We start from the raw sequence: 27,716 nt of genomic DNA on the forward strand, positions 1-27,716 counted from the left end.
TTGACAGAAAGAGTGCCCTTATCTGGGCCCCAGGATGCTGGCTGGGCCAACTGAATGGTCAGCCATTCATCCAGTTGGGATTATTGTTTGATTAAAACTACAGGGAATCACAATTTGATAAATGAATGTGGGTTTTCCTCTCATTTCATTATACTCCTGCCACTGTGGAGGAACAATTCATCTCTGGCTGAGAATGATGAATCAATCTGGTATCCGCCGCTCATCAGGTGTAATCAGTGCTTTGGCAGGACTGATGAAAAGAACCCCCCGTCTGGTGTTACTGTCGGTTACATAAAAAACATCGAGTACAGGTTCACATGTTACAACAAGGGATCATTTTAACTGTGGGGACTTCAACATTTGATTCATGAATACATTCAAAATCAATTGTCTTCTTTCATAATTTTAGCTTGTTAGGACATTGAAACAGACCATGTACAGCTCTGTTCAACTAGCCTTACCAGGACACTTTCAGGAAACTGCACACAAGAAACCAACAACATGGTCACTTCAATTCATATTTATTTCAATCAACATATCCAAAAATCAACATATTTTCAATTACTTCTCTTTAAACAAATTATGATAAATAAAGAACAAAATGACCTATACTGTTATACTAATTCAAGCAAAACTTAAATGTCAGAAATCCTCTTTGTAAAAAGAAACTCCAGGAAGTTCATTCAAAAGGCTTACATGTTAATCTGCTAGCCAAGACTTCCGAAAAGACTCTTTCTACCATCAGATGTGCTGCTGAAAGGGCAACTACTCCATTTTTTTGAAAAAAAAAAAAAGTGTCTGATTTATTGAGTCCCTCTCCCTTACCCACCAACATGACTATTTATGGAGACACACAATATTTCTATGAATAGTGTATTCATAAAAGGGATGATACCATTCATCCACTGTCAGTAACTTCTGATTTATTAATTTAGATTCTCTCGAGCTTTGAGTCAAGCTAGTTCATAGTACTTCCCCGTCTTTGGATCGAAATAGCAGTTCAGGCAGGGATCATAGAGCAGATTCAAATACTCATCCTCCTTCTCCTCTTCATCCACAGACTCGTCCCGTCCTACAACAAAGCAAGACGATCACTCTGCAACACTTGATAGTAATTGTTCAAAACAATCATAGATAACGGTGAATTGGATTAACATTGCATTAATTCAATTCAAACAGATAAAAAAAATGTAAAATGTATATTGTGTTTTCTATGTATAGTAGCATAGCTATGCCAGATATGAGTAAGGGCCTCCTCTATCAGCTGTTGCTGGAATGAAATGAAATGACAAGCGTGGATGGTGAGGTGACCTTCAGACTCAGGTGGATTTTAAAGTTTTCTGTCACTGCCATTCTTTCTCTCATCAATCAAGACCCAAGACACCCAGTCCCTGTACCACATTATCAAGCTGTGAAGAGATTCTCTGTAATCCCCACTACTTTGAAGTGAGAGAATTTAGCCGTTAAATTGACAGGCAGTTAAATGCTAAAAAGGTTATGGAATGCTCCAAGAGGAACCTTTTATCTTATCAGAAACTTCGGCGACGATAATGAAAACGAATTATAAGACACATTGTGTAGGAGGTTTAAAAATTATGTTGTAAACTGAAAAGGTTTCGTCAATTAACCTTGTCGATGTGTCTTGGGGGTACAGACCTGTAATGAGCCTGTCTCTTTTGACCTATGGAGTTATATGGAGGACAGAGTGTCAGGATCCCTGTCAGACCAGATGCCTCCCATGGCCACACAGCTGCAGCTACTTCAGCTAATCACCTCCTGCAGGCTGACACACCAGACTCGGGTCCCACTAACGATTCCCCTGGCAATATATAAACTCTGGGGTTGTCAAGTCGTACTGTCTTTCACCCGCTTCAACCCTGTTGCATCTTCGGCCTCAAGCGCCTGCCTCCAGTGTCCGTCGGTCCGGGAATCCCCCGTGCCCTCTGTGGTGTTAACGGACTACACACCGCTGCTCTGCCCTCCGTGGTGTTAACGGACTACACACTGCCGTCAAGCTACCAGCCCTCCGGTGTCGAGCCACGGGACTCACACCGTCGATCTGCCTACTCTCTGGTGTCGGACCACGGGCTCCACACCTTCCTGTCATCTTTATTCAGGCTAAATAAAACCTGTTTATACCAACTTCTGTCTCCTGTGGTCTTGCTATTGGGTCCTAACCGTGAACTCCCGTGACAGAGAGCTCCACTCATATGGCTCTTTACCCTTAATTAGACAGTTTCACATGCTTTCCCACCATATTGAGTGCAGTCTTTGGGTGGAAGCTTTGACATCGGTGAATGTTTCCATTAGTTCTTTGCATTTGCGCAATTAGTGTGGTTAATGTTAAGGCATTGTGTTGTTTGCCTGAGTGTAAATTACATAATAGGATGTCTGGGGGCAAAAGGACCAAAATTGAAGTTACTGTACCTCCGATTAGATCTTCTAAATTGTTCCAAGTGTTGCCTGACCTTCTCCGCTGGCTTGGAGGCATAATGGGAGGGCTAAGCACGTCCATCCACTCCCTATAGGGAAAAGACCATAAAAGCACAGTCATGACAACACATGCCATTACACACACCATCCTACTGTACCGTCGCCCCTCAAATTGCCTCCATGTGACATTTTAACTGACGTCTCATCATCGTGTGCTCTCACAAGCCCATCTAAGCCTCCACTGTCCTTGAGCCACTTCTCCTGCGTGCACTTAGCCTCACAGTTTTACCTAAGAGATAATTTATTAGATTCTGACTCAAGCTGTGACTTCCAAGTGTCCACATTCCGGCCCAGAGTAGATGTCTTAACCTTGCCTGTATCTGAGGGAGCAGGACTTCCTTTCTCTCTAAATGAGTTGATCTTCCCCGACAGAGAGCTACACAGGCTACAACTATACATCAATCATTTTCCAGTGAAGTGCAACACTACTCTTTTAGTACGGAGCAACAGATTAGAGGGAGACAAAAATATGCCACAGGATGAATTATTACTTGGAAGCACTGCAAGATTCACTTAAGCTGAATTCATAATAGTCAGTTATGCAATTATACATTAACATCTTTCGCCTCTGGAGATACCGTCTCATAAGTGCACATCACAACATATTTAATGAGGTACTATAATCTTCTTCTGTACAACATTTAGCTGACAGCAGACAATTCAAACATTCATTATCAATGATTGATAATGACACTCCCTCTGAAAAGAAAGTACATTCACTAACCACATTATAGTATGTTGACTAGACTCAAATTGTGACATGCTAGTACTTTCAGCAGGCTTCATTCAAAAGATTTACATTTTTATTATCTTCTCTGATTAACTTTAGTGTTAAAAGACTTAATAGGATGTTGGCTGGGTACCAATGAATCCCCCTTGTCATTATTTCAGTAAACACCATAATAATGTGGGTGTATGGACCTTTAGTGATATCTGCAACTAAATGCACCAGTGAAGTAAAAAAACAAAGCTGACAGCGCTACTTCAGAGACCTGTTTTATAGTATGTCAAAGAAACGACACTGTAACAACTGTATGAAAAAGTAAAAAGGTAAAATTCAAGGCTTTCAATTGAATAAGCCCCGACATGTTTAAGCACCATGGATTAAATTATTCCTGGTGAAAATCATAAAGAAATGCAAGGATTAACACAGCCATGCCGGTCAATTTATATCTCATCTCTCCGTGCAGTTAAGCCAGAATAAGAGATTTCTATATTTTTAAATAAATGCCTTTAAAATTACCAAGTACATTATCTTTTCTGAGGCTCTGATTTTTCTTTTTAACAAAGGCATCGACTCTACTTGAACACCCTTTTGACTGTGTGATAGGCAGGGACAGAGTACAAATGTTAATGAAAGCAATTTTCAACGACAAAGGCTTCTGCAGAGCTGAAAATTGAACTTCAAATGTTAAAAGGAACTTGGAGAGAGTGATTCAATTCTTAAGTTATTATTAATCAGATATGGAAGAACCAGTGATATAATAAATTAATTAGTTTGATTTCATTTGAGTGAGAACACTGATTTTGCACGGTAAAGAAGTCCATTGAAATCAAGCTTTCAAAATATCTCCCTGTGAAACATTGCCAAGGCAACTCTGTTTTGTCTGCATTTCACAATTGTTTTTTCTTTTAAGGCTGCTTACAGAAGTTTTAACTTTAGTTAGCACCTCTTTACTAAATATGATCAATCTGTCTTTACGAACAGGCCATGAACCACAGTCCTTCAAATCCTCTTCTTAAGAAACCATCTCTTGATCCAGAGGTGTTGGCCAAATATAGACCTATCTTTAACCTTCCCGTCCTCTCTAAGATCATCGAGAAAGCAGTCGCAAATCAGTTGTGTGACTTTATACATAACAATAGTTTATTTGAGAATTTTCAGTCAGGATTTAGATGCATCATAGCACAGACTGGTGAAAATGACATGCGTCGTAAATCATCTCACGTGATGCTACTCAGCCAATCAAATATTCATATTATAATAGACTTCCCGACTCGAGTGAGATTAAAACACACAGGAGAGACGAGCGACAGACCGAGTAGTCGGACAATAGTAGGCGAGTCGGAGAAGTTATTTCACGTGGTGTTCTCCAAAAAGAAAAAAGTGGTCAGCGAGACCAAAGTCTTTAACCAAGAATGGACAGACTTTTAAATGTTAATTCTTCCCACGGGCAGTTTAAAACCAGTATGTCTCATATGGTCAGAGACCATGGCGATTATTAATACTACTCAACCTCAGTACAGCCTTTGACACCATCAACCACTCCATCCTCTACTCCCGTCTCGGGTCCTCCCTCCACATTACTGACACAGCCCTCTCCGACCGTGAACAGTTCATTAGTATCAACAAATTCAAGTCTGACACAGCCCCAGTCTCTCAAGGTGTCCCCCAAGGTTCAGTACTCGGTCCCCTCCTCTTCATCCTCTACCTGCTCCCCTTTGGCAACATCATACACCACCATGGTCTCCATTTCCACTGCTATGCTGACCGACACCCTGCTCTACATCTCCACCAAATCCATCACCCCCACCATCCACTCCACCGTCACCAACTGCCTCACAGATATAAAAACCTGGATGCAAGCCCACTTTCTCAAACTCAACAGCGACAAATCTGAATTCCTCATCATCGGCCCCAAATCACGAAACAAATTCCACCATAACTTCTCCCTCTGCATCGATGGCACCACTGTTCCCACTTCCACACATATCCATAATCTTGGTATAATTTTATGATTAAACCCTCTCCTTTGAACGCCACATCAATCACAAAAACGGCCTTATTTCATCTCAAAAACATCACCCGTCACCCATCTCCGCCCCTCCCTCTCCTCCCCATCCGCTGAAACACTCATCCACGCCTTCATCACCTCACGACTGGACTATTCAATTCAATTCAATTCATTTTTGTATAGCCCAAAATCACAAATTACAAATTTGTCTCAGAGGGCTTTACAATCTGTACACATCGGAACAGGAAAAACTCCCCCAAAAAAAACCTTTAACGTGGAGAAAAGAGTGAGAGACCTGTGGGAGAGCAATAGAAGAGGGATCCCTCTCCCAGGATGGACAGAAGTGATGTCATGTGTACAGAATGAACAGCATAACAAAGTTACAACACATTCAATGTATATGACAGAACCACGGCAGGAGGCAAGACCAGGGTCCAGGTATAACCAGGATCCACGGGAACCTGCGAGGTGAGAAAGCACAAAGGCTCTGGTGAAGAAGCAAAGTCAGTCATGTGCATTAATGGTATCGGTAATATAAGATAGTAATGTGAGTAATAATAAAAGTGATATTAGCAACTACTGCTGCAACAGCATCCTGTACGGCGCATCCACCAAAATCATCAACAAACTACAATACATCCAGAACTCAGCTGCCCGTCTGCTCTCCCACTCCTGCACCAGAGACCACATCACCCCAGTCCTTCAAAACCTCCACTGGCTCCCCATACAGCAAAGAATCCAGTTCAAGATTCTCCTCGTTACATACAAAGCTCTTCACAACCTCGCCCCTTCATACCTTTCGGACCTCGTGCACCGACGTGCTCCCACCTCAGATCCGCTGAGGCCAATCTCCTTACCCCCCCTACTCTATCCAAGCATCACACTTGGGGGGACAGAGCCTTCTCTATTGCTGCCCCCTCCCTCTGGAACTCTCTCCCCCAGCACCTCAGGCATTCTCCGTCACTCGCCACTTTCAAAACTGCACTCAAAACTCATCTATTAAATCTGCTTTTAACCTCTGAAGGTTATGTATGTTTTTGTGATGTTCCTTTCTGTTATGTCATCTCTTTTGTTCATGTTGTAATTGCTTTTACCAGGTAAAGTGCCTTTGAGTACCTTTTAAGGCACTATACAAAAAAAGTATTGTTATTATTAGTTGAAGTGGCAATGAGACAAAGCACAAATCTTTTGAGCAAACGTACCCACTTACATCCGAAATTAAGCCACAGAAAATAAACCCAATATGATCAGAATCCTAAAACATGAATTCACTGCCCAACAATGATGTTAAGAGAGGAATAGAGCTGAAACAAGGTTTTAATAACTACACAAAAAAAATCTCTTTTTAGAGGATGAGAAAAATATAATATCATGCTTTTCTTGGTTGACATCACTTCACCCTGAATTAACTGAATTTAATGCTGCAGGGAAATTGAGTGAAATAAAATCAAGTACTTTATTTTAAGACACATTTTTCAAAAGCTTCCTGTTATTTAATCTTACTCTTAAATGCATCCGTTATTTTAATTGAAACGAGAGAGAAGAACATTGATTTATTATTAGATGATGTATTATTTATAATTCATCCAGTTCAATTTGAAAACTGACAATAAATATTGTTGAGATTCAATTGAGTTAGTTGTTGACTAAATACAGACGTTAATACAGCTACTAGGCTACAATATATATATGGGACTAAATCATAGCGCAAGTTAGACATTACTGGGATGTTCCGGACCTTTGCATGAGGAAATTCTCTCTAAATGGACCTCGTTGAATTTTAATTGAATACCCATCCCTAAAGGACATAAAAACCTGGATGAAGTGCAACTTCCTGACAAAACTGAAGTTATTCTATTAGGCCAAGACCAACTAATAAAAAATCAGTTATCTAATGATATAGTTTCTCTAGATGGCATCGCCCTGGCATCCAGCAGCACCGTAAAAAATCTCAGAGTTACCTTTGATCAGGATTTGCCCTTTAATGCATTTGTTACTTCTAGACTACTGCAATTCCATATTATCAGATATATTTATTCTATTATATTCATTTATTTCCATCATTATTCTGCTTACTACTCTCATTATATGAATAATTGATGTCATACGTATTGAATGTATCATAACTCTGTTATGCTGTTCATTCTGTACACATGACATCTATTGCACTTCTATCCATCCTGGGAGAGGATCCCTCCGCTGTTGCTCTCTCTAAGGTTTCTTCCTCTTTCTTTTCCCCGTGAAAGTGTTTTCTTTGGGTGAGTATTTCCTGTTCCGATGTGAAGGTCCCGGTACAGAGGATGCCGTATGTGCACAGACTGTAAACCCTTTGCGGCAAATTTGTTATTTGTGATTTTGGACTATACAAAATAAATTCAATTGAATTAATTTGCTATTCAAGGTATCTGTGACAGCCTGATTTTTGGTTTTCCATATGGTATACCAGCCAAAGTGCATCACATGCAAAGAAACATGTTAAAAATGCTAGAAAAGCCCTGGCAACATTAAGCGCAGCAATAGGAGCATTTAGGCTGTCAAGGAAACTGTAGATCTCAAAAGCGAGGAAGCCTTGCAATGATGCTCAAATAATAACATGATAGAATTCCCTGTAAGGGTGTCTCAGAATGCAATGCCTAAAAGAAAAGGAGCGAAAACAATGACAAATCCTGTGCAGCTGGTCTTCTGATCTGTAAACCAAGGCTTGCTTCAGAGTCTAATTTCAGAAGTACAGCTGCGGATGCTGTAGTTCTGTATGAGACAAGTCGGGGAGCATGTTTGAGCTGTCAATGGTAATATTCATTTCAGTGGACGTTCAATCAAACAGCATAACCTCACTGAATATTTAAAGAGCCCCAAAACATGTTAGAATTGAAATATGAAAATATCTAAATATATGGGAGTCTACACTTGTTCACAACAGGCTACCTCGCTTTTCATCAATAAATCAAAAGTGTTAGAGAAGAGGTGGTTGCATAATTTGAGTAGCGGACCTGTGATGCAATCCCTTTGTCTTCTCTTGTAACATGCCGCATGGTCGTGTACACCAACATAGAGATGGAGATGTGCAGAGACGGGGCTCAGTGGGGTGATGCAGGGTCTCCAGAACCCTTTGAGGGCAAACGAGGGATCTGGATCCATCCAAATGCTTACATGGTCGGGTCTTGAGATGGATATGCAGTGCTTGTAAGCGTGTAGATACTGTCCAAATGGTAATGTGTGACATTGTATTATCAATGACAGAAATGAAAAATGTCTTCTATCTTGTCCTCAACATATTAAACCTGCCTCCAAGAGGTATTTGACTATTGGAGCCTAAACTCTAAGCTATTTTTCCTTGCAGGAATATAACAAAAAACTGACTGACTGAAATGTCAATTAAGGTTCACTTTTCAGAACTATATTTAATCTTGTCTTGAAAATTAAGAAGTCCATTTACCTTAATTTAAAGAAAAGAAATACCACTACCAGATAATCTTTCACTGCTACATTACAGCCATCTGTAATGTTCAACACACGACAGAGCATATTGTCAGATTAAGTGTTGTAATTTGCCTTTTTGACGTACCCACTTTCTCTCATTTCACTTCTTCAACTTTCTGAGCTACACGATGTATTCTGTACCTGTAGTTGATATTGGATGCACTCTCCCAAAAAACATCAAGTTGTAAATTATGCTGCCTCCTCCAGTAATACAAGCCCATTCATCAATACGTTTTCTTTTTGAGGTTAGAACTGTAACTGTACTCTGGCTTTAACCTGCAGGCTGGTAAAACCAGGTGGAACATGTCTCGTGGTTGCTTTGCATTATGAACTACAAGGCTCCTGCCTTGCAGAAGTTGGCCATTGCTTCATCAATGATGGATTTCTTCTTGTATGACTGCTGAAAGGCAGTGCTTAAGGTGAGTCCAACTCTTGCATGAATTATCTAGAAGATAAAAAGTTTCATAAAGAGTTGCCAGTGATGAATATAACACGCAAAACAATAAGTGAGTAACTGGAGGGCAATTCTGACGAATGAAAGATGTTGAATATGTTGTGGTTTGTTGAAAAGCGGATGGTTAACTGAATCGGTGGCTTTAAAAGTTGAATAACAGCCATAACGTATGAAAGATGTGGTATATTTGCAAAATGCTTGAAGAAGTGTGAAAATGTCTAACCTCATTTAGATGCTACAGATACTCTCGCATGTTGATCTTTGCAGCTGTTTACACCGTTTAGACTTGAAACTAGCGATTGAGGCCATAAAATCATGTTTACAATGTTTACTGAGGTAATAAATCAAGTGAGAAGTATCTCGTAGACTCTCATAGAACACAGTCAGACTTCTTTTTGCAACCAGAGGAGTCGCCCCCTGCTGGCCAGTAGAAAGAATGCAAGGTTTAAGACACGTGCGCATTGGCTTCACTCGGCAGAACTGTAAGTTGACACCTATTTTAACAACCTATGACAAAGACCCACCTAAAAAAAATCTATATCAGTTTAAGTGTACCCTATATTTAGAATATTTTCCGATGGGGAACTGAACTGAAAGTAAAACGTGTCTATACTGTGTTTGTTAATGAAGGCTACTGGCTTTGAAGAGAGCTTCGATAAGTTTCACTTTTAGTTAATTTCCCCCTAAACATACCGTACACTTGAACGGATATTGATTCTTTTAGGTGAGCCTTTCTTTAAGGAAGCTAAAATACATTTTGCAGCTGTCCCCTTCCAAAGCTGTACATTGCTTTGCTCCAACCGCCATGTACTGAAGGTAATATAGTATGGATAAGTACATCATAGGACCCCTTTTCAAAAGACCCGAACTATCCCTTTAAAACGTTGGTATTGCTATGCATCAGCGTCACCTTAAGATCCCATTAGATTCAGGCGGATACGTTGGTATGAGTGGAGTGGAGGCAATGTTCGACTGAAGAATGAAATGGAGTGTAACACGTTGACAATTCCGTTGGATATCAGACAATGAAAATGCATGACAAAGTATGAAAATGTGTTCCAGTCTTTTGAATGCATGTTTTTCTAAAAGTATAACGGGTATGAATGATAATAGTAATAACAATAATGTCTTAATTGCTTCCAACCTTCACACCCAATATTCTGCACTTGTGAAGATGACAATAGCCGTTAAGGGAGAAGAAAACTACAGTACCTGGCATACACTCAATTTATTCAGACTCATCTGTGAGCGAGAAAAGCCCCAATTTGCATATCTATCTGACAGTTGACATTTAGCCTTAATTCGGCAGTCACTGCAGGTACCATCTGATTATGAATTTCAGGGTGAGTTTCATGTACATGCTGCTAAATAGAAAAAGAAGGCTACATAAGGCCATTTTCTGTCAGACATTACATGAAAAACATCAGTGTGGCTTGCACTTTTCTCAAGTATTATCACTTCTACTGACCAAGAAGTTTGAGGAGACGGCATGTTGTTCTTTTTAAAGAGAACGACTCTATCCATAGCCTGACCTTCATGCACAACATACAAGTAGCATCTATAAATGTGTGGTATCACTAAACAAGAGTTTTGTTTCTATTCTCAGACTGTGTCAATCTTGTCGAGTAGTGTACATTTTATTATAAAATAAAGTATTTATGCTATAAATGTGTGTGACACATGCTTTCTTACCTGGGGTTTGATTGCAGGAGGGGGTTCATTTCCTTCTGGTAGTGGTGACCCTGATTAGCTGGCTTGATCAGCAATATAAAGAAAAAGTCAAAGGTTGTGTTAAACATGTCACCAAATACTCAAAACTCAAGTATTAGCAATATTCAGTTATCTCCATTAAGTTTTAAAGACCACTGAATAATCTATTGGGGCAACAACAAAGAATAAAATATACACTCACAGCACTTCAGAACCACCTATTTCATTTAATGTAGGCCAGTAATGAAGGCTCACGTTTACCACCACCTTGGTTGCTTGATAAATGATCGTTGTCTCTCAACAGAAATTGTGCATGTTGACATATAAACTGTAACAGGGATCAACACGTTTTGTAGAGAGATCGCAGTTAATCAACTCAGTTAACCAACAGAGCACAAGCAAGACAAGGAATATTTTCCCGATGTCGTTAGTTCAACCACAAATGAATCCTAAAGTTTCTACAGTTTATGGAAATCCATATGCAGTCAGTTCAGGTCACGATCAAAAAAAGCCCTCCTCTATGTTGTGTGCCATATTAACTGGCAAGTGTGAAATAGCACTGACCTTCTGGCAAACAACAAGAGAAAAACACAAGAAAAATGGAGAGTGCAACAAGATGCAGAAAACATGGGTGAACAATGAAGGGTGAACAAACCAAGATCATGAGAGATCCTATGAAGTCTTCAGAAATGTATGTTGTAAATATTAAAGGGTGACGAAGGACTGGAGCTAGGTTGTATTGTGGATAGGGGCCTTTTAAAAGCTACATTCTTTGAAAAGTGTGCGTATAAGAGACCTTTAACTGAGGCAGAAGATAAGAATGCTTTCACATTCAATATATAGTAATATTCAGCTGTATGAAACACAAGTGCATTACCCTCTCCATCTTGCCAAAGCTAAAGACCATATTATAGCCTCAGGAGGCTATTTAAATCTAGTGCCCGTTTAAAGGCTATTACGCTACATGGCGTTGATGAAGAAGCAGCCATGCCGAAGCCGTGGTCCTTGCACTGCTTAAGTAAATGTTGAGCTATCTGTGTGCTCCAGTGCCTTCTTTATGCAATCCTCTTCTAAAAATAAGACGAGACCTTAAATTGCACCCTGTAGAATTCTGCAAGTAATATGTACTGAGGATGATTAGTTATCTGTCTCGTGATGGAGGAAATTATTTTGGGCAGGTAGGAGCTAAACCATTTCTGTACTCTATCTGTAATATGAAACCCAGTGCCTCAAATGTCATTTAAACATGAACTACAGAATCAAAGGGAAGGCTTGAGTCCAAAAGAATTGGATGCACATCTGCTGCGAAACAGAAGTACATAACATATTTTGATCACCTCTTTATTCATTGCTGCCTGTAGCTGCAGAGTCAACGTGATGACTTGTCTAAAACACTATCTGCTGTCAAAACAAAGGATAGGTCTTGGTGAAAAGGTCTCTGCATAGTGCACCAGGTATGGTTATGCCTTGGTCCTCAACACAGCCCAACTTTTAGTTGGCTCTTGTAGCTGGCACCTCTGTTGTTTCACTAGTCTGCTTAACTGATGCTCAAACACTTTGCTATCCTGGTGCCCAAGCTGCACTATCGCTCCCCTTCTAACATATTCACCCCTGAGCATCATCTGTTATCCTGCTGGGTCAAATGATGCTACAACAATCAGAAAACATAAAAGAGCTCTGCTCATCTCTGATCAGCGTGGCTGTAAACTGTGAATCATTTATGGCGCTTTGCCTGCCCTCTGTTTTGGAGACGTCATCTCAGCAGAAAGCTTTGGGTCAAAACATGTGTTTGTAAAACTACGCCGCACAGCATTTCTGAGCTGCTCAGAGCTGTTTGGCATTGACGTTCAACCAAACAGTGCTGGTGCCAGATCAGATCTTTTTAACATCCATCTTACTGCCTTATTCATCAAGGCAGTTTCCAGTTTATTGCTGGTGGACCAGTTCCATTCTAATATATTAGAATATATTGGACTTAGCCTAGCTAAACATAAGAAGCTTGTTTCCCAAATTGGACTTTGTACATGTGTTGTTTAATGAAGCTACACCAGATGTTTTATCTCCACAGAAACATGGCTCAATTCCAGTGTTTAAATAAACCACTTAGCCAGAAATAATAATTTAGGTGGGCTATAATGGGTAAAATTGACTGGCCTCTGGCACATTGTAATACCCCTATTTCATCATATACACTGACTTAATTACTGAATATGTTAATGAGTCTGCCTACCTGATTGTAAACATGTAGTGAATTATTGTAAAAGAGAATTAGACTTCTTGTGCATTGCAACCCACACAGTCTGTAAATAAATGTTTGAATTTGAAACCATGCCTATTCCTGATTGATCAGAAGTTTTGTGATTAAGAATCATTAGGCCTTATTTATTATTTATTGAAACCTTCCCTGTGGATGTCCCCCGTCTGTACAATCAATGCAATTCTGTCCGACCCTGAAGACATGTTGAACACGCATAAATTCAATGTTATAAAAGGATAAAATTATCAGAACAATACCAACATTCAGGCTTCTTCATGTGGCTCAAAGGTGTACTGCAGACATAAATGTTAAATAAGACACGATGGAAGAAATTAGCTAATTTATTTGGCGAACCTAATAAAATCTCCTACGACCCAGCTGTGGGTCCTGACCCGGTGTTTGGGGACTCTCGTCCTGCCTTGTTTGGAAGTAGTGATCGTAAAATGTACATGCATAGCAAATCACAACCTGTTAATTAAAGCTATTTCATTCTAATTAGAATTTGATATAATGAAGTATCCGGCTGGACTTTAAGTGCGTGGTCGGCTGTTTGGCCGGCACTTATGGAAAGCTCTGCTACTCGTACTTTTTTTGGCTGTGCTGGGTGTGCCAGCTTGAGATTTAGATAGCTCAGCCACAGCTAAGCACATCTAGGCACACCCGAGGCTACACGGCGGGTTCCAATGAAGACTCGAGTGTTGCCGGACATAACTCATTTAGATGTGGCAGGAAACGTAAAGGACATGTGTTGATTTATGAAAAGAGTTGTTTCACTGTACAATTCCTTAACTCTTCTTCACAACACTGACTATGTTGTTCTGAATGTATAAAACGAGGGGAATGCTTCGAGAGCTTCTTTAACAGAATGTACTTTACTTTAATTTACCTCAGTGCATATTCTGTTATTCAGTTCAGTAAAAAACACTTGAGAATGAAACTGGTCCTTCACTCTGCTCTCGTCAGTAGTGGATTGTTAAAGTCCCCCTGTTATTAACACAAGTGATAGAGTTTAATATTTTAATAAACCTTTCATCCTATCACAAGATGTATTTGATAGTTCACCTCCATGTCAAAACCCAACACCTATTCTACATCCCCACTGGGGTTTATTTTGACTGACACAAATTCACAATGAAGGATGAAACTGCCACTTTTCAAGCCGTGGGGGGTTGAGTATTCTATACAAAAAGATTTTGGTTGGAGTGTTACTTTTTGAGTGCTTTCTTTCTTCTAAATCTGTCATGGCTGTAATCTGACATCATGGTCTGAGACAAAAACAAGACTTGACAGTTCTTACCTCAGTTATGTGCTAGCGAATATGTATCAAATCTCTCTCTTTCTCTTATATATAATTGCCTGGGGGTGAAGTTAATGGTCCAGTAGCTTTGGCAGCAGAGACAGCAACAGTATAGATGGCAACAACAGACCACTCGAGTCACAGCTCCAGACAGTGACTATTCTCTTCCTCGGTCCCAAAACCATCTCCTCTTTGTTTTTTCTTTCACTGACTTTTACGTCTTTCTTTATGTCTCTTCTTCTCTCTCTGTATTGGCAAAGCCTTTTTTTAATATGCTGATGGTGGTGCTGTTGCCATATGTATTCAAAATTTGTAAAGCACTGCAGCTTATTCGGAAAACATCACTTCGGGGTTTGATTAAGTCAAATGTAAATTTCATCCTGTCCCCGTGGAAAACTGTTCCAACTGTGCGGTCTAAAGATATATGTCCGTATTAATCACCACATCACTGTGTCCTCTGAAAAAAAAAAAAACAGTGGAATGATAATCCCTGCGGTGATACCACTATTCAATGTGTTCTGCTTGAATCTCAGTATGTTAATGCATACCTGCAAGTACAGAAATGGTAACAGGCCTATAACGCCAGCATCTGTAATGACTGTATCACTGGGGATCCCACAGTATATCCTTTAGGGCCAGGCAGGGCAGTGTTCTCTCTTCACGGGTGCAATGTGCTTATGCTAATGGCCCATACATCTAAATGACCTTCAATAGAAAAGCGCAAACTATGCCATCTTTGAATTGTAAAAAGACGTCTGGGGATCATGTCAAATGACCTAAATAATTTTTTTTGTCACAGGCGGGAACCGTGGATATTATGCCAGTGTGCTTTTTAAAGCTGTAAGAGGCCACTTAATGTGCTTCTATCTCCATAATCTTTTGTAATGCAGAAAACACGCTTGGAGAAAGACGGGCATTAGCACTTCACTGTGGCACGAGTCCTTGAAATGGAAATTAACAAGGGTGAGGATCAACCCAGGTCAAGAAAATTATTCCAGACGGGAGATAGAGGGAAGGACAACGCACTAACGACTGTAAATAGTAGATGAGCTGCACGTGAGTGTTGCTCGTTAGTGAAGAATCAACAATGAAGGATCAAGAGTAGCAGAAGATGACAGTACAGACCGTGGAGATGTGGGTCCAGGTAGAGGCGTCGTCACTGCTCATGCTGACGCTGACATTGCAGTGGTGGATCTGGGATACACTGAGGCCTGAGGCTCTACATTCATATTCTTCCTGCTCCCTTTTTAGACTTGCCAGCATTCGAAGCTCGTGATCATCATCCCCGTGCATTCGTAGACTGCTAAGCACGTGTAAGTTGTAATTGCTGGAGTCAACAGGCTTCAGTGTGTTGGTGTCTTCTGCCTTTAAAATGATTACCTGTGGAAAAAAAAGAAATTACTTTTTTGAAAGCAATTCCAATGACAATGCACTTAGTCACAGTCACACATACACACTAGAGGGTGAAACAGGAGTGGATTTTCACTCCTGTCCTGTCCCAATCCCAACACAGAGTCAAATAATTGAATTCCTGTCTCGTCCCAATACCAGAAGAATTACTCCTGTCCCATCCCGTGTTTATTCATATTAGAACAGCATATTTCCATATAAAAACAGACATATTGTGATTATGATTCTCGTTAAAGTCGAGCAAATCTCAAAACAGCAGACAGAAGTCATAGACAGAGCTCAAGGCAGTGCTGGACAGCCTTAGTTTTGATCCTCTAAGTTAATGTCTTAAACAGTGGATCTGCTGTTTTAAGAGAGGGCTTTGTTAACCTGAGTTGTGCAAGGATGCCTGGTGTGGCCCTGGTATTGAATCAATGGCAGTCAATAAACCAGGGCTGCAGGGAGGGAAACAAACTCCTTGTCATATTTCTCTGACAACCTTTCAGTCAAAGCCCTCACTGCATGTCGCCTGCTGGAGTTGGCACGAATCAGCAGTCAAGAGCTTGCCGTGATGAAGAATGCTGGGACATGTCTCAGCAGTGAGTTGTGTAAATGCAGAAAGCAACAGCCAAGTGACAGATCTCCCTTCAGGCCTTGTGATCTCTCCAGTTGACTATACTGTGATCCTGGGTCTTTTCAACTGGAGCGGCGGCCAACCTCAATTTGTAACAGACTGTATAGTCTGATCCTTCTCAGCACGGCATTACAAACTTTTTCACAAGTCTTCCGAGGCTCTGTTTCTCTGGCACAAAATACACGTATAAAGCCATAGCGCTCTGGATGAGGGCTGTTGTAGATACGAGCAGTACCTTGTGCTGTGTGGAGTCATTTAATTTGACTTCTTGCAGGAATCTTCTTGAAAGCGATACGCTGCTGTTCTCATCCACAACCTGGTTCACCACCTCTGCTTCACGTGGGCCACACTTGACTTCCTGTCTGCTGGGTGTCGCACTGGGTGAGCGGCAGCGTGTGGGGGCGAGCCGAGCTGGTTCAGCTCTCACACTGGATGGAGACTTCATACCGGTGGCAGCTGGACTGAGCTCTTTTGGTGTTGTTTGATTAATGTTGTGAGATTCAGGATGGACTTCAAGTTGCAGATCTAAAGTTGGACTGGAAGATCTGGGAGTAACAGGGTTGAACGTGTTGTAGCTCTTATCCTGAAAGAAACACAGGGACAAATTGATTCGTTATAAATTATTTTAAACACTGTAAAAGGGGTGATTGTAAGAATACATTGTAGACTGTTTCTAATGTCACCTGAACAACTTTAACGTTCTGCCCTTTAGATTGATGTGTGCTTAATGAAATACGATAATGAGATGGCAAACAGTCATTGGGATTGACCAGGGGTTGGTGGGTTAGCTTTAAATTAACCTCACATTTAAAAAGGGTAATGGCACTCTCTTTAAGTCTGCTAATCTCTCCCACCTTCAGATCCAAAGTTACCACTCAGTGATATAGTTCACAATGTGTCGCCTACCAATCAGGTTACATAACACACTCCAAATACACACACAGTACACGGTGCTATTCAACATTAAAGGAATACTCCGCTGAAAGCCTGAGTTTTGAATATCAAACACTCACCCCTACAAACCCAGAAAGATACGTGATTCTGAAAAGTTTGTAACTTGCTCATTTACTGAGGACAGTAGCTGGATTCACAAAAGTAACAATAGATTCTAACTGTGACCCAGTTTCACAGCAAAAAAAACTCCCCATCGAAACTTTTCAAAAAAGTCCTGCAGCAAAAGCCACTTCTGTCACCGACAACACAGGTTCACCAAACGATACTTAGAAACCCACAATAAGGGAAGTGTAGTAGATGCATACATCAACACGGACTAGCGGCAATTGAAAGCTGGACAACAAGCCATACTGGAGGAAATGTGATTGTTTTGGACCAAACTGAGCATGCAGTCTGTGTGGACAGAGCATGACGATGCTTGATCAAAGTTTCTGTGGACATTTTGAAACATTGTCTTTTGCTGTGAAACTGGGTCACAGTTGGAATCCATTTGAACTATTGAATCAAAGCTGAAAGTTACAAACTTTCCACAGCTACCACTGAAGACAAGGAGTGAATGTTTGATATTTCAAAACATAGATTACAGTGTTCCTTTAATGCCATCATTCTGCACCATCTCAACAGTCAAATAGCGAGCACGCCTACACTTTTTAAGTTCATATTATAGACATTGTTTCTCATGATTTGGACTGTTTGAAGCTTCCCTAAGACCTGCAAACTCTCTTTGTTTCTTCACTTTGCAGTCTCCTTTTGAGGCATTTTCTTTCATCTCTGACTTTAGTTTTTGGGGTTTAGGGCATTGGCACTTTAAGGTTTTTATCTCACCTGCTCCACATGTTATTTGTTTTCTCTTTTCTTTCAAAGCATTATCATTTTCATAAGTGCAAGTGAATAAACAATGAGCTTCATATATTATTGAAAGGACTTTTAATGGGTGTGGCTGTGAGCATGTGGGTTTGCAGTGTGTGTGTGTGTTCCAGCCTGTGTTTTGAGGGCATGTAGCATTGCTCTGTTTAGGATAGCATTTGAGTGTCATGAAAGCAGTTGCTATACTACTGCATAGTACATTCTTTCAGTTCTTATTGCATTAAAATAACTGATATTATTATTATTATTATAAATTGGTCTATTTTATTTCATACATTTCAAAATGTTTCTGCAGGTTCATTGCTTTGTTCTGCCTTTAATATTTCTCTATGTTTAAGAACAAATGTTATCTTAAAAGAATTGCATGAAACTGATGCAACACCTTGAAAGATGATATTGCTCCAAGTTGAGAAATGAGCAACCTGCCATAAATGAATGAAAATCAAAATCAGGCCAACTTGTGTCCGATGGCTCACCACATTCGGATTAATTACTATAGTCAGGGTGTCAGAATATGGTGTCTTAAACATACTAAAGCTTCTCGCTCTCATGATCTTGGTTTTGACTTAGTTTGTTTCCTGTTTTATTTTGAAGTTCCCTGGGTTAGGGTTAGGTTCCCTTGTGTCCTGTGGTAGTTTAACTTCCTGTCTATGGGGTTTTCTGTAGATCACCTGTGTTGCATTAGTCTCTGCAGCCCAGTGTTTCTTCCACCAATCAGCTTTCAGCCTGCACTCACGTCTCCCCACCTGTGTCTTGTTGTCATATTAGTTTCTTGTGTATTTATAGTCCCGTCTTCCGTCTGCTGCTTGTTGGTTTGTCTGCTATGTTACATGTTAATATCGGCAAATGTCCAATTTACCTGGTCCTGTTTAGTGTTGTTTTGCCTGTTGGATTCTCAGCTACTAATTTTTGGACTCACCTGCCTTGTAACTTTTGTTTTGGACATTTCATTATGAAAATCACTGTTTAGCATCTTTCTGCTCCCCCTGTCTGTCTGGATTTGGGTCCATCCCCTGTTGTCCTTTTGCCAAACTGTGACACTAGGAATGCAAAGCTTATGTGATATGCTAAAAAAACTGTTTCACAACCTATGTTGCATGTCTTGCACTTTATACTGTACCTGTATCTATTTTTCTCATGTGCAAGCTTATTCTAAGTACACATACTTTTTTTTATGTAAGTCAACATTTAACACAGATAAGTGTTTTGACATTTTGTCTTCTTTCAGATATCTTCAGATGATAACTTCTAACTTTCTCATAGAGCAGACACTTTGCTGCTTGCTCTCCGCTCTGTTTACATTATTTTGCCGATATCCTTGTTTTTCACAAGCCTTTTTGATGTGTCACTACACTGAACTACAGTGTCTGCCAAGACTGGAGATTAGCTGATGTTAGTAAGCTTTCACAAAAAATATTGCAGTGCACTAAGATCCAGCGATTAGACATTGGACAACAACAGACTAACACCAATAAGACAACTACGAAACAGGAGTGCTGTCAGTCAGGAGTAAAACTGTTCCTACGTCACCCTTTGGCTCTGTCTGCCAAGGACAAGAGACAAGAGGATTCAAGATAATGACAAGAAATAACACAACACACCGGAAAGCTTTCAAGGTAGGGCTGTAATCTTCTTCAGAATCATTTTTTTATATTTTTGCTGAAATTCTCATTACATCCTGACAGCAATCAATGAATCAAACTGACAGAAAAAATGAAATAACTGTGGCTGTCGCAGGATTGTAATAAGCCAGTCTAATCTTTTATTACAGCCCAAATGTGATAATTGGATGTGCTACCTGCCTGTCTACCTGCCCGTGCACTCACTGAAGAGACGGGCTGCCAGTGTTGCTGACTTGGAAACTTTCTTATTAGATTTAGCAACTTTTGGGTCTAGTGCTGCCAGCTACCTTCATTGGAAAAGGGTTGGAAACAATGAGCTGGGTTTTTCGGTTGGGCAATTAAAAGAAATCTAGCGTACTCTTGCTAGTTTCTTAAGATCACCAACCGTAGCTTTAAGAAAAGACATTTTAGACCCTGCTTGAACAAAATTTAAAACATGAGGGATGTCGGAATCAAGAGTCTCTACCACACATGCCAATTACTACCTGTGAGGATTCACTTTCTTCAAATGTCTTCGTCTTAAAAAATTGAAATCTCCACCACATAAAAGAACAGAGAAGACTGATTTTTGCATTTTATGCATTCTACGTATTCTGTTTCATCTTATTTTTGATCTTTCATAATGTGTTTCTTTGGCCATAACCCCTCCTGGAGTTCACTGACCAAATAAAAGAACTGGCCACAGCTGGAACCAAACTTACCTGTTGTCCCTTCCCTCTCCCTTCCTCAGTTTCTTTCCCCTAAGGCCCCTCGGCGTCCCCCTCCACCATTGGTTGTAAGCCCCTGCCAGCTTTGACACTTTTCATATATCCTGGTTTTTAGTTTTTTAACTGAAACCGTGGCAGCACACCAGTTCTCTTTGAGTCAGCCCCACCAAACCTTGATAAAGGTTTCTCGACCTGACAGGAAAGATGTTGGTGTTGCTCCAATAATTAAAGACTCATTTCCGTGCAAGCCGTTATCATGAGGTGATTCTACTGTTAATAATTTACAGACCAAGTTTTGATGGATTGTTGATAACTTCACTGAGCTGCTTTCTGACATCTCAACAGATGAATCAATATGAACATTCACCCTCGATAATCCCAAAGACAGTCAGTCTGTTTGAAATGTTTGATCTGTTGCAGCATGTGAAAGGGTCAACACAGCCAAGGGCACACACTGATTCGCACAGGTGTTGATATTTCTAACAGCACAAGAATATCAACAATTCTTCTGCCTTATTTACTGCTGTTGAAAAATGTAATAAACCCTCAAAACGAATGGCCCCCAACTTCCTATTTCTCAATAGGTGTAATGAATTTGAATCTTTTGTAAGTAATAAAAAATTGAAAATGTCAGACTGAACATAAATTGAACGTCAAACCGTGGAACAAGAACCACGACTGCAATCTCACAGAAACAATGTGGCTAGTTTTTCAGCATTCAATGCTACCAATACTCAGCGTCTGGAGGATGTAGTGAAGTGTCTTAAGTCATCCGTTCTAAGTGTTAATCTGAATGTCATCTGCATGTGTCAGCACATGTTGTTTTATCATCCTGCCATCGATTTATCAAAAATGTTTTCAGTTGCTTGGAAATTTTCGGTTGCTTCTAAAAAAAGGACAACCTGGTCCTGATCATTTACTATGAAATAATTACAGATCCATATGTAATCATCACTTCACAAAATAAAAATATGTAGAAAGTTGTTGATATTCATATTAACTATTTTTTTTTATATAAATGGCCTTTTGTTCAGATTTCAGTCTGGCTTTGGAGCACATCACAGTCCTGAGACTGCACTCATAAAGGTGCTGAATATGAATGAATTCAGGTAAAACATCAGTTTGTACGCTGCTTGATCTTAGGAAAGCCCTTGACAATGTTACTCTTACTGACCATAAAATACTTCTTGACCAACTGGAAACGTGGGTGGGTTTATCTTGGCTCAGAGGGCATGGACTATGTTACTATGTTGCTGCCTGGGGGTGATAATAAATCTGAATGTATCGCAATGGCACGTGGAGTACCCAAGGGTTTCGATTCTTGCATCTTCGAATCAAGAAACTTCACTGCACTATGTCATCATCACGTCAACGTGCTAACTCTGCTTTCACAGAATTATATAGCATACTTCTTTCTTTCCCCTCTAATCAAGATTCATATCAGAAACTGATTCTAATGTGTTAATTTGAAAACATGCTCCTTTAAATAACCCCCTCAGACACATTTTCAGTGTTTATTATTGTGAAAGGTTGTTATTTCATTTTTCTGCATACATTTTCTTTTAACCTCAATTGTTTAACACAGTTGCTGTCAGTTACTTTCCTAGAATGCCGATGGACGTTCTCTAAAAAGTCGCATTTGTGGTTTTCACATTCGAAGGTGAAGGGAGAAAATGACTCTCTATAAGCTAGGCAATATTAATGGAAAGTGAATTGTCCTGGTTCAGACAGCACACACTGCACATACTATTCTACTAATCAAAGCCCAGGCAATACTTTCCTATGGTGGGTGGGCTTCTTTCAGAAGTTTTTTGATGGATCATTATTCGGGTTGTGTTTGAAAAGGCTATGTGATCATTTCCCATTTAACGAGATAACCTGTCTCATAACCTGTGTGTGTGTGTGTGTGTGTGTTGTACGATTTCTACCTACCTTGACAAATGCAGCTACGTGTATTTAAAAAAACATTTTTTGGGATCTAGTACCAGGACGCACTGCTGATAATAAGCTAATACCACAGTATTTTTGGCTAAGTAATGTAAAATAGAGGATGGAAAATTGAAAAGTTGTGCATGTTCAACAGAGGTAAACATTTACTCTTTGTAAGACAAAGAAACTGTAGGTTTAGTACCTACAGTTTACAAAAGTCACCATACAGAGAATCACATTTTTGCCAAACAGAACCTGTTATATACTGCTTTTCTTACCAGGTCTTACCTGGCGTGAGTTCTTTACATGCACATCTGCACATGCACACAATGTCAATGGGAAATGTGAGTCTTGAGAGAACCCCGAGTTACTGATACCAAAACCTGACATTTACTCTAAATGTTTTAGAGAAGATTTTCCCCTGTTGACTCGTGGAAATATACTGAATCAGTTGCACATTGTTACCTTATCCTCATCATACAGGAATGTGGTCTCTTGATGTCATCAACGAGTTTAAAAGAATGCACCATCAAACATCAGATTTGACACATGCATGCAACAGACACTCTTATCTGTTTTTCTTCAGGTTTTTGTGTTTTAGGGTGGATTTTGTCTTTAACTTGGTGTATAGAATACATTCATTTAATGCCATAGAAATTGTATTAAAATTAAACTAATCAGCTGCGCAACAAAATTAGCTTCTTAAGTCTGAATTATCAGACTTATTATAATGTTTTAAATAAGTAAAAGCAATTAGCATTTCTTTGAAGATAGTCATCTTTATAGTTATACTTTATAGTTGAACAGCTTAATTCCCCTGCTCAGCATAAAGAAAACTACTATTCTTAATTGTAAGTCTCAGAGCCATCAATAAATGATCTGATGGCAAATACACTGCAACTAATCAAACTAAACTGAATTCAATCTAACTGTGACAGATATTATAATAAACTGAATCTATTCTGATGAATTGAGATTAAATCAGATAACAAAAATCTGAATACATTTTGACAAATTATATTTTGGAAATCTGGTGTACATCTACACTGTCAGTGTCTTTAGTGTCAGAGTAACACACTGTGAGATGCACTTCAAATGTGTGCACATTTAAAGTGCAGCATGCACATGTCTATCCCTGAGAGCAGACGTACCTCATCACTTTCACTGCCGATAAAGTCATCCTCGAGCTGGGCCTCATACCGCCTCCCATTTTTGTTCTGAACCTGATCATCTCCCATCTCCGTCTTCTCCTGGTCGCCCTGGCCTTGCCCTCGTTTGGGTGAGTGTGGCTGGGATGAGAAAGTGAACACCTCCCCTTGCAGAGTGAGCTGGGGCTCGGTACCCTCATTAGTCTCCCAGCTGGTCCAGTCCAGCAGGTCACTAGAAAAACCTGGACGGATCGAGCAGGAGAGAGACTCTGCTGGTGTGGGAGCAGCTCCTGTACTGTCCTTGGCAGGAGTGCAGCTATACACATCTAACATTTTAAACAGATTAAAGAACAAAAACAAGACGGGAGTAAATTCTCTATTTGAAACATACAGTATTTTGCAAAATAAAGAGGATTTGAGTGTGCAAATTGTATAATAGATGAATAAGTCTTTCAGAATGCACGTGAAGGTCTTATCCACAAATACTGTGTAGAGAATAATGATAGGAATCTAATTACAGTGAGTAATACATCCTTTTTTCATCACCTGACTAATGTCATTCTAATTTCTTTTGAATATATGCACATACAAATTCATAATAGCACTATGCAAAATTGTAATGAATTCTATTGCTTGCCAAAAGAGAGCATAAATTCCTCCCGCACTGACATTTTTTGTAGGTTTTGTTAATAGCCCAGCTATGCTAATACCTTAATGACAATATAAACAACATAATCTGTAGTGAGAACAGCAGTTTACTGCACAGCTGTCACTCTCTGTCCAACATCCTTAAAACTCTAACTGATGTATTTTCCAAGCAAATAGTGCTGTCATTCTGCTTTAATCTTTTGGTTTTCAACTTTTGTTAAGATGGAAGACAAAATCTTACAGTAGTGTTACAATGTCGAACAATATGCTCCTGAATATGTGGGTAAAATCTTTTTAACCCTTAATTGAAAGATGCATCCATTCATGTGTGCGTGCAAGACACTCTGGATCCTTCCACTCCACGATAGGCCTGAGATCAGAGAGAGAGGCACCTCTATCTGAATGAGTGCGCAGATCTCAACCTCTCAACAGTACAATCACTTTCTCTAATTGCCCACTGTGTGGCAAACACTGGACTCAGGAGATGTCCCTCTGACTTTTATTTAATGTGCCACATTACCATTAATGAACTAACTACTTTCTCTCTGTTGGTACGGCTGCAGCAAAGAAGCTTATTGCTGAGGAGAAATGTCGATAAGTGAGCTTTCAGAGCATGTGCACTCTTTTTGTGCGGACAATGCTAGTGTGTTTGTGTGTGTGTTGTGTGTGTGTGTGTGTGTGTGTGTGTGTGTGGGGGGGGGGGGGGGGGTTTGTGGTGGTGGTGGTGCTGGTGGGATTTCATAAGCTGGAGCAGGACAAGGTACTCCTACAAAAATGTTGAAAATGGCCTTGACGTGGGCTATGCAAAATTAAAAAAGGGGAACAAAAGCGATGGTGTATGCAGCATAGAATGAGGCTCATTGAAATTCATGCAATATTTTAAATGTAATTTATAAAGTAGGATTTTTTTTTCTTCTCAAGTAGAAAGGACCTACTTGGTAAAATCAGAACATGCAAAGTAGACAGTCAAATATGCATATTATTCTCTTTTGTTCCATCCCTCACTGTCTTGTTAGACTCTTCCAACCACCACTCAGTCTAAAAGTGCACACGTCTTCCTGCTGTCATGCTCGCCGTCTATTCCGGCAGATGTTAACCTCACCTGCTGTTAGGTGATTTGTCTTTTCTGTTAAGGTCAGAGGTTGTTGCTTGCTCTCTCGCCAACTGGGTGGAGGAGTTTTACTTCTCTTTCTTCGGCCACCAGGTACAGCATCTGGAGTGGCGTTTAAGCACAATGAAATACCGTACCGTATTTAACCATGGCACATTCACCAAACCATATTTTGTATTCCAACATAAACAGAGAATATATTGATGCAGTGCACACATCTTACCTGACGATACTAGCCTCTCTCTTCCAGCACTGTAGACACGTAGCTTCTTAGATCCCTGCTTGTCCTTTGGGGGATGGGGCTGCATAGTGCCAAGTGTCCCTGCATGCAGTACTTTCAACATTAGAAAAGCTTTATAACACAAAACAGTCAAACAACAATGTTATTATAGTTTGCCAGAAGCATATCTGTGAACTGATTATGCAGTGTGAAAATCCCTATTAATGAAGGCATTTCAGTAACTGAGCTTCTTGCATTCATTCAGTGCAGGGAGAATACATTATGTTCAGCTGAATTAAGGAATTTTAATCATCAGTTTTTGCATTCAGTCATGCTCAAAGGACGTTGTATTACCAACTATAAAATATGTTATTAGGTGCTTGGGAGAACATGCTTTGACAGAGATGGGCTTTTGTTTTGTTGGTTCATTTGTAATGCTTTTACCGATGTACAAGAATAATAATAAAGAACAGCTGTAATTAGAGGATTAGTGTGCACTTTTACAGCAGAGAGTGCACTTTAAGTTATGTAGTCAATATCCTGTTCTGAATAAATGCATTATACGCACACTATATTCACATGCCTGAAAAACAAAAGACTGAGTGATTTTTCGCCATCCCCCAGAGCATTAGGTATTTAGATGTACTAAGTCAAGGCTAACTAGACTCACTCGCAAGTCTTCCAGCTTCACGTTCTCTACATGAAGTGTTAAAATCACTACATCAGGGACAAAATATTGATATTATATTGTTATTGTGATTTGGTAATTTGACAAAACAGTAAAGTAATGTATTTTCTGAGCTTGCCAGACTGTTCTATTATTTGCCTTCACCTAATTAGTCATTATAGCCACATTACTAATGATTATTTGACAAAAATCCTATAGTGTAAATATTTTATAAAATAAACCAAAGTCTACCCTACAGTATCATCGCGTTATGGATATTGAGGTATTTGCATTAATATAACGTGATATTTGATTTTCCCTACACTACATTTTATTTACCATTTACTTATCATTAAAGTTAAGAAAAACTGCTTTCATGTCAATCGATCAGTCAACGAGACCAACAAGAGCTAGGTGAAACAACACAAACTCAACGCTACATATTATTGATTTGCTTTGTTGGCAATATTCGGAAAATTGGTATTCAACTCAAAGCAATGCTTGGGGACATTATGAACTAATGATGGTTTTGGTAATGGTGATATTAGTATTTACTTAATAATCAATAATGACTGCTGAGCACTTCTAGGCATTGCGCTTTCCAAATAATGTTTTATAGTTACAGCACTCAAATGTAATTCTCTGTAAATTTTCCAAAAACGCTATATTTCTGTATTAAGTTCAGTTTCTTTTTTTATTTCATTATTTTCCTCCTTATTCCCGGCTATCAGTCATTAAGTACATATAATGGTTCACTGACTCACTCAAATTGCGTTATGTGCGTTATATATGCCGCCCTGTCATCTCTCTTATTTGCTATGTGCCTTTACTGATTGCTTATCATTAAACGTGCTTTTGAACAAAAAGCAAGTAATCTTCTGCCTTTTAAGATAACTGCTCTGCATCCTGCTTCTGGGTCCACATTACAACTTAGACTATAAATTTAACAATTTATTTTGTTCTTTCTTCTTTTCCATTATCTGCTTTGGAAGAGCGAGAGAAGCAACTGACTGCTATACAGAGATTAACATGAAAACAGCAGGTGTGGGTTTTAACATCCAATCAGAGGAAGAATCAGTCATGTATGGGTTTTATAAAAGAAACGTTCACAGGCTCACAAAGAAGCTCTGGTTGGTGATGTGGGTCATAAATACACACGTTTGGAAAACAAGATCTAAAATCGTAATTGAACAATCGATGATCTCCAATTTTCAACACAGAGTAGCTGATGTCAGGAGAAGGAAAACAATAGACTTAAAGACTAACAGACCTGTGCTCTGTTTATTTAACTGAATATCAAATTCATTTATTTGCTCTTTTTGTGTTTATTGTTCTGTAGTCAACGCTACTATAATGGCCACCACCCTTACCTCTTAACTATTGTGTGAGTCAGT

The 27,716-nt window shown here is 39.6% G+C and overlaps 1 protein-coding gene across 1 annotated transcript; it reads right to left on the bottom strand.

Annotated features, from left to right (window-relative positions):
• Positions 1–803: 803 nt before the first annotated feature.
• LOC116387077 (uncharacterized protein C3orf67 homolog) lies at positions 804–25,779 on the bottom strand. Its single transcript, XM_031853851.1, has 8 exons — positions 25,659–25,779; positions 25,427–25,537; positions 23,680–24,002; positions 16,685–17,032; positions 15,552–15,806; positions 10,855–10,916; positions 2,428–2,522; positions 804–1,072 (listed from the first exon to the last, which is right to left on the bottom strand). The coding sequence occupies exons 1-8, from the start codon at positions 25,777–25,779 to the stop codon at positions 954–956; spliced, it is 1,434 nt and encodes a 477-aa protein (XP_031709711.1). The 3' UTR covers positions 804–953.
• Between the last annotated feature and the right edge of the window lie 1,937 nt (positions 25,780–27,716).

The sequence above is a fragment of the Anarrhichthys ocellatus genome, unplaced genomic scaffold, assembly GCF_004355925.1.
Source record: "Anarrhichthys ocellatus isolate YVR2014 unplaced genomic scaffold, GSC_Weel_1.0 scaffold1, whole genome shotgun sequence".
NCBI classification, from domain to species: Eukaryota; Metazoa; Chordata; class Actinopteri; order Perciformes; family Anarhichadidae; genus Anarrhichthys; species Anarrhichthys ocellatus.

Excerpts from the sequence above, each read along its gene's own strand:
- LOC116387077 (XM_031853851.1), bottom strand. The coding sequence starts at position 25,779 with ATGTTGAAAGTACTGCATGCAGGGACACTTGGCACTATGCAGCCCCAT. Across the intron at positions 25,538-25,658 it reads AGAGAGGCTAGTATCGTCAG|ATGCTGTACCTGGTGGCCGA; the intron begins GTAAGATGTGTG and ends ACGCCACTCCAG. Across the intron at positions 15,807-16,684 it reads ATGACTCCACACAGCACAAG|GTAATCATTTTAAAGGCAGA; the intron begins GTACTGCTCGTA and ends TTTTTTCCACAG.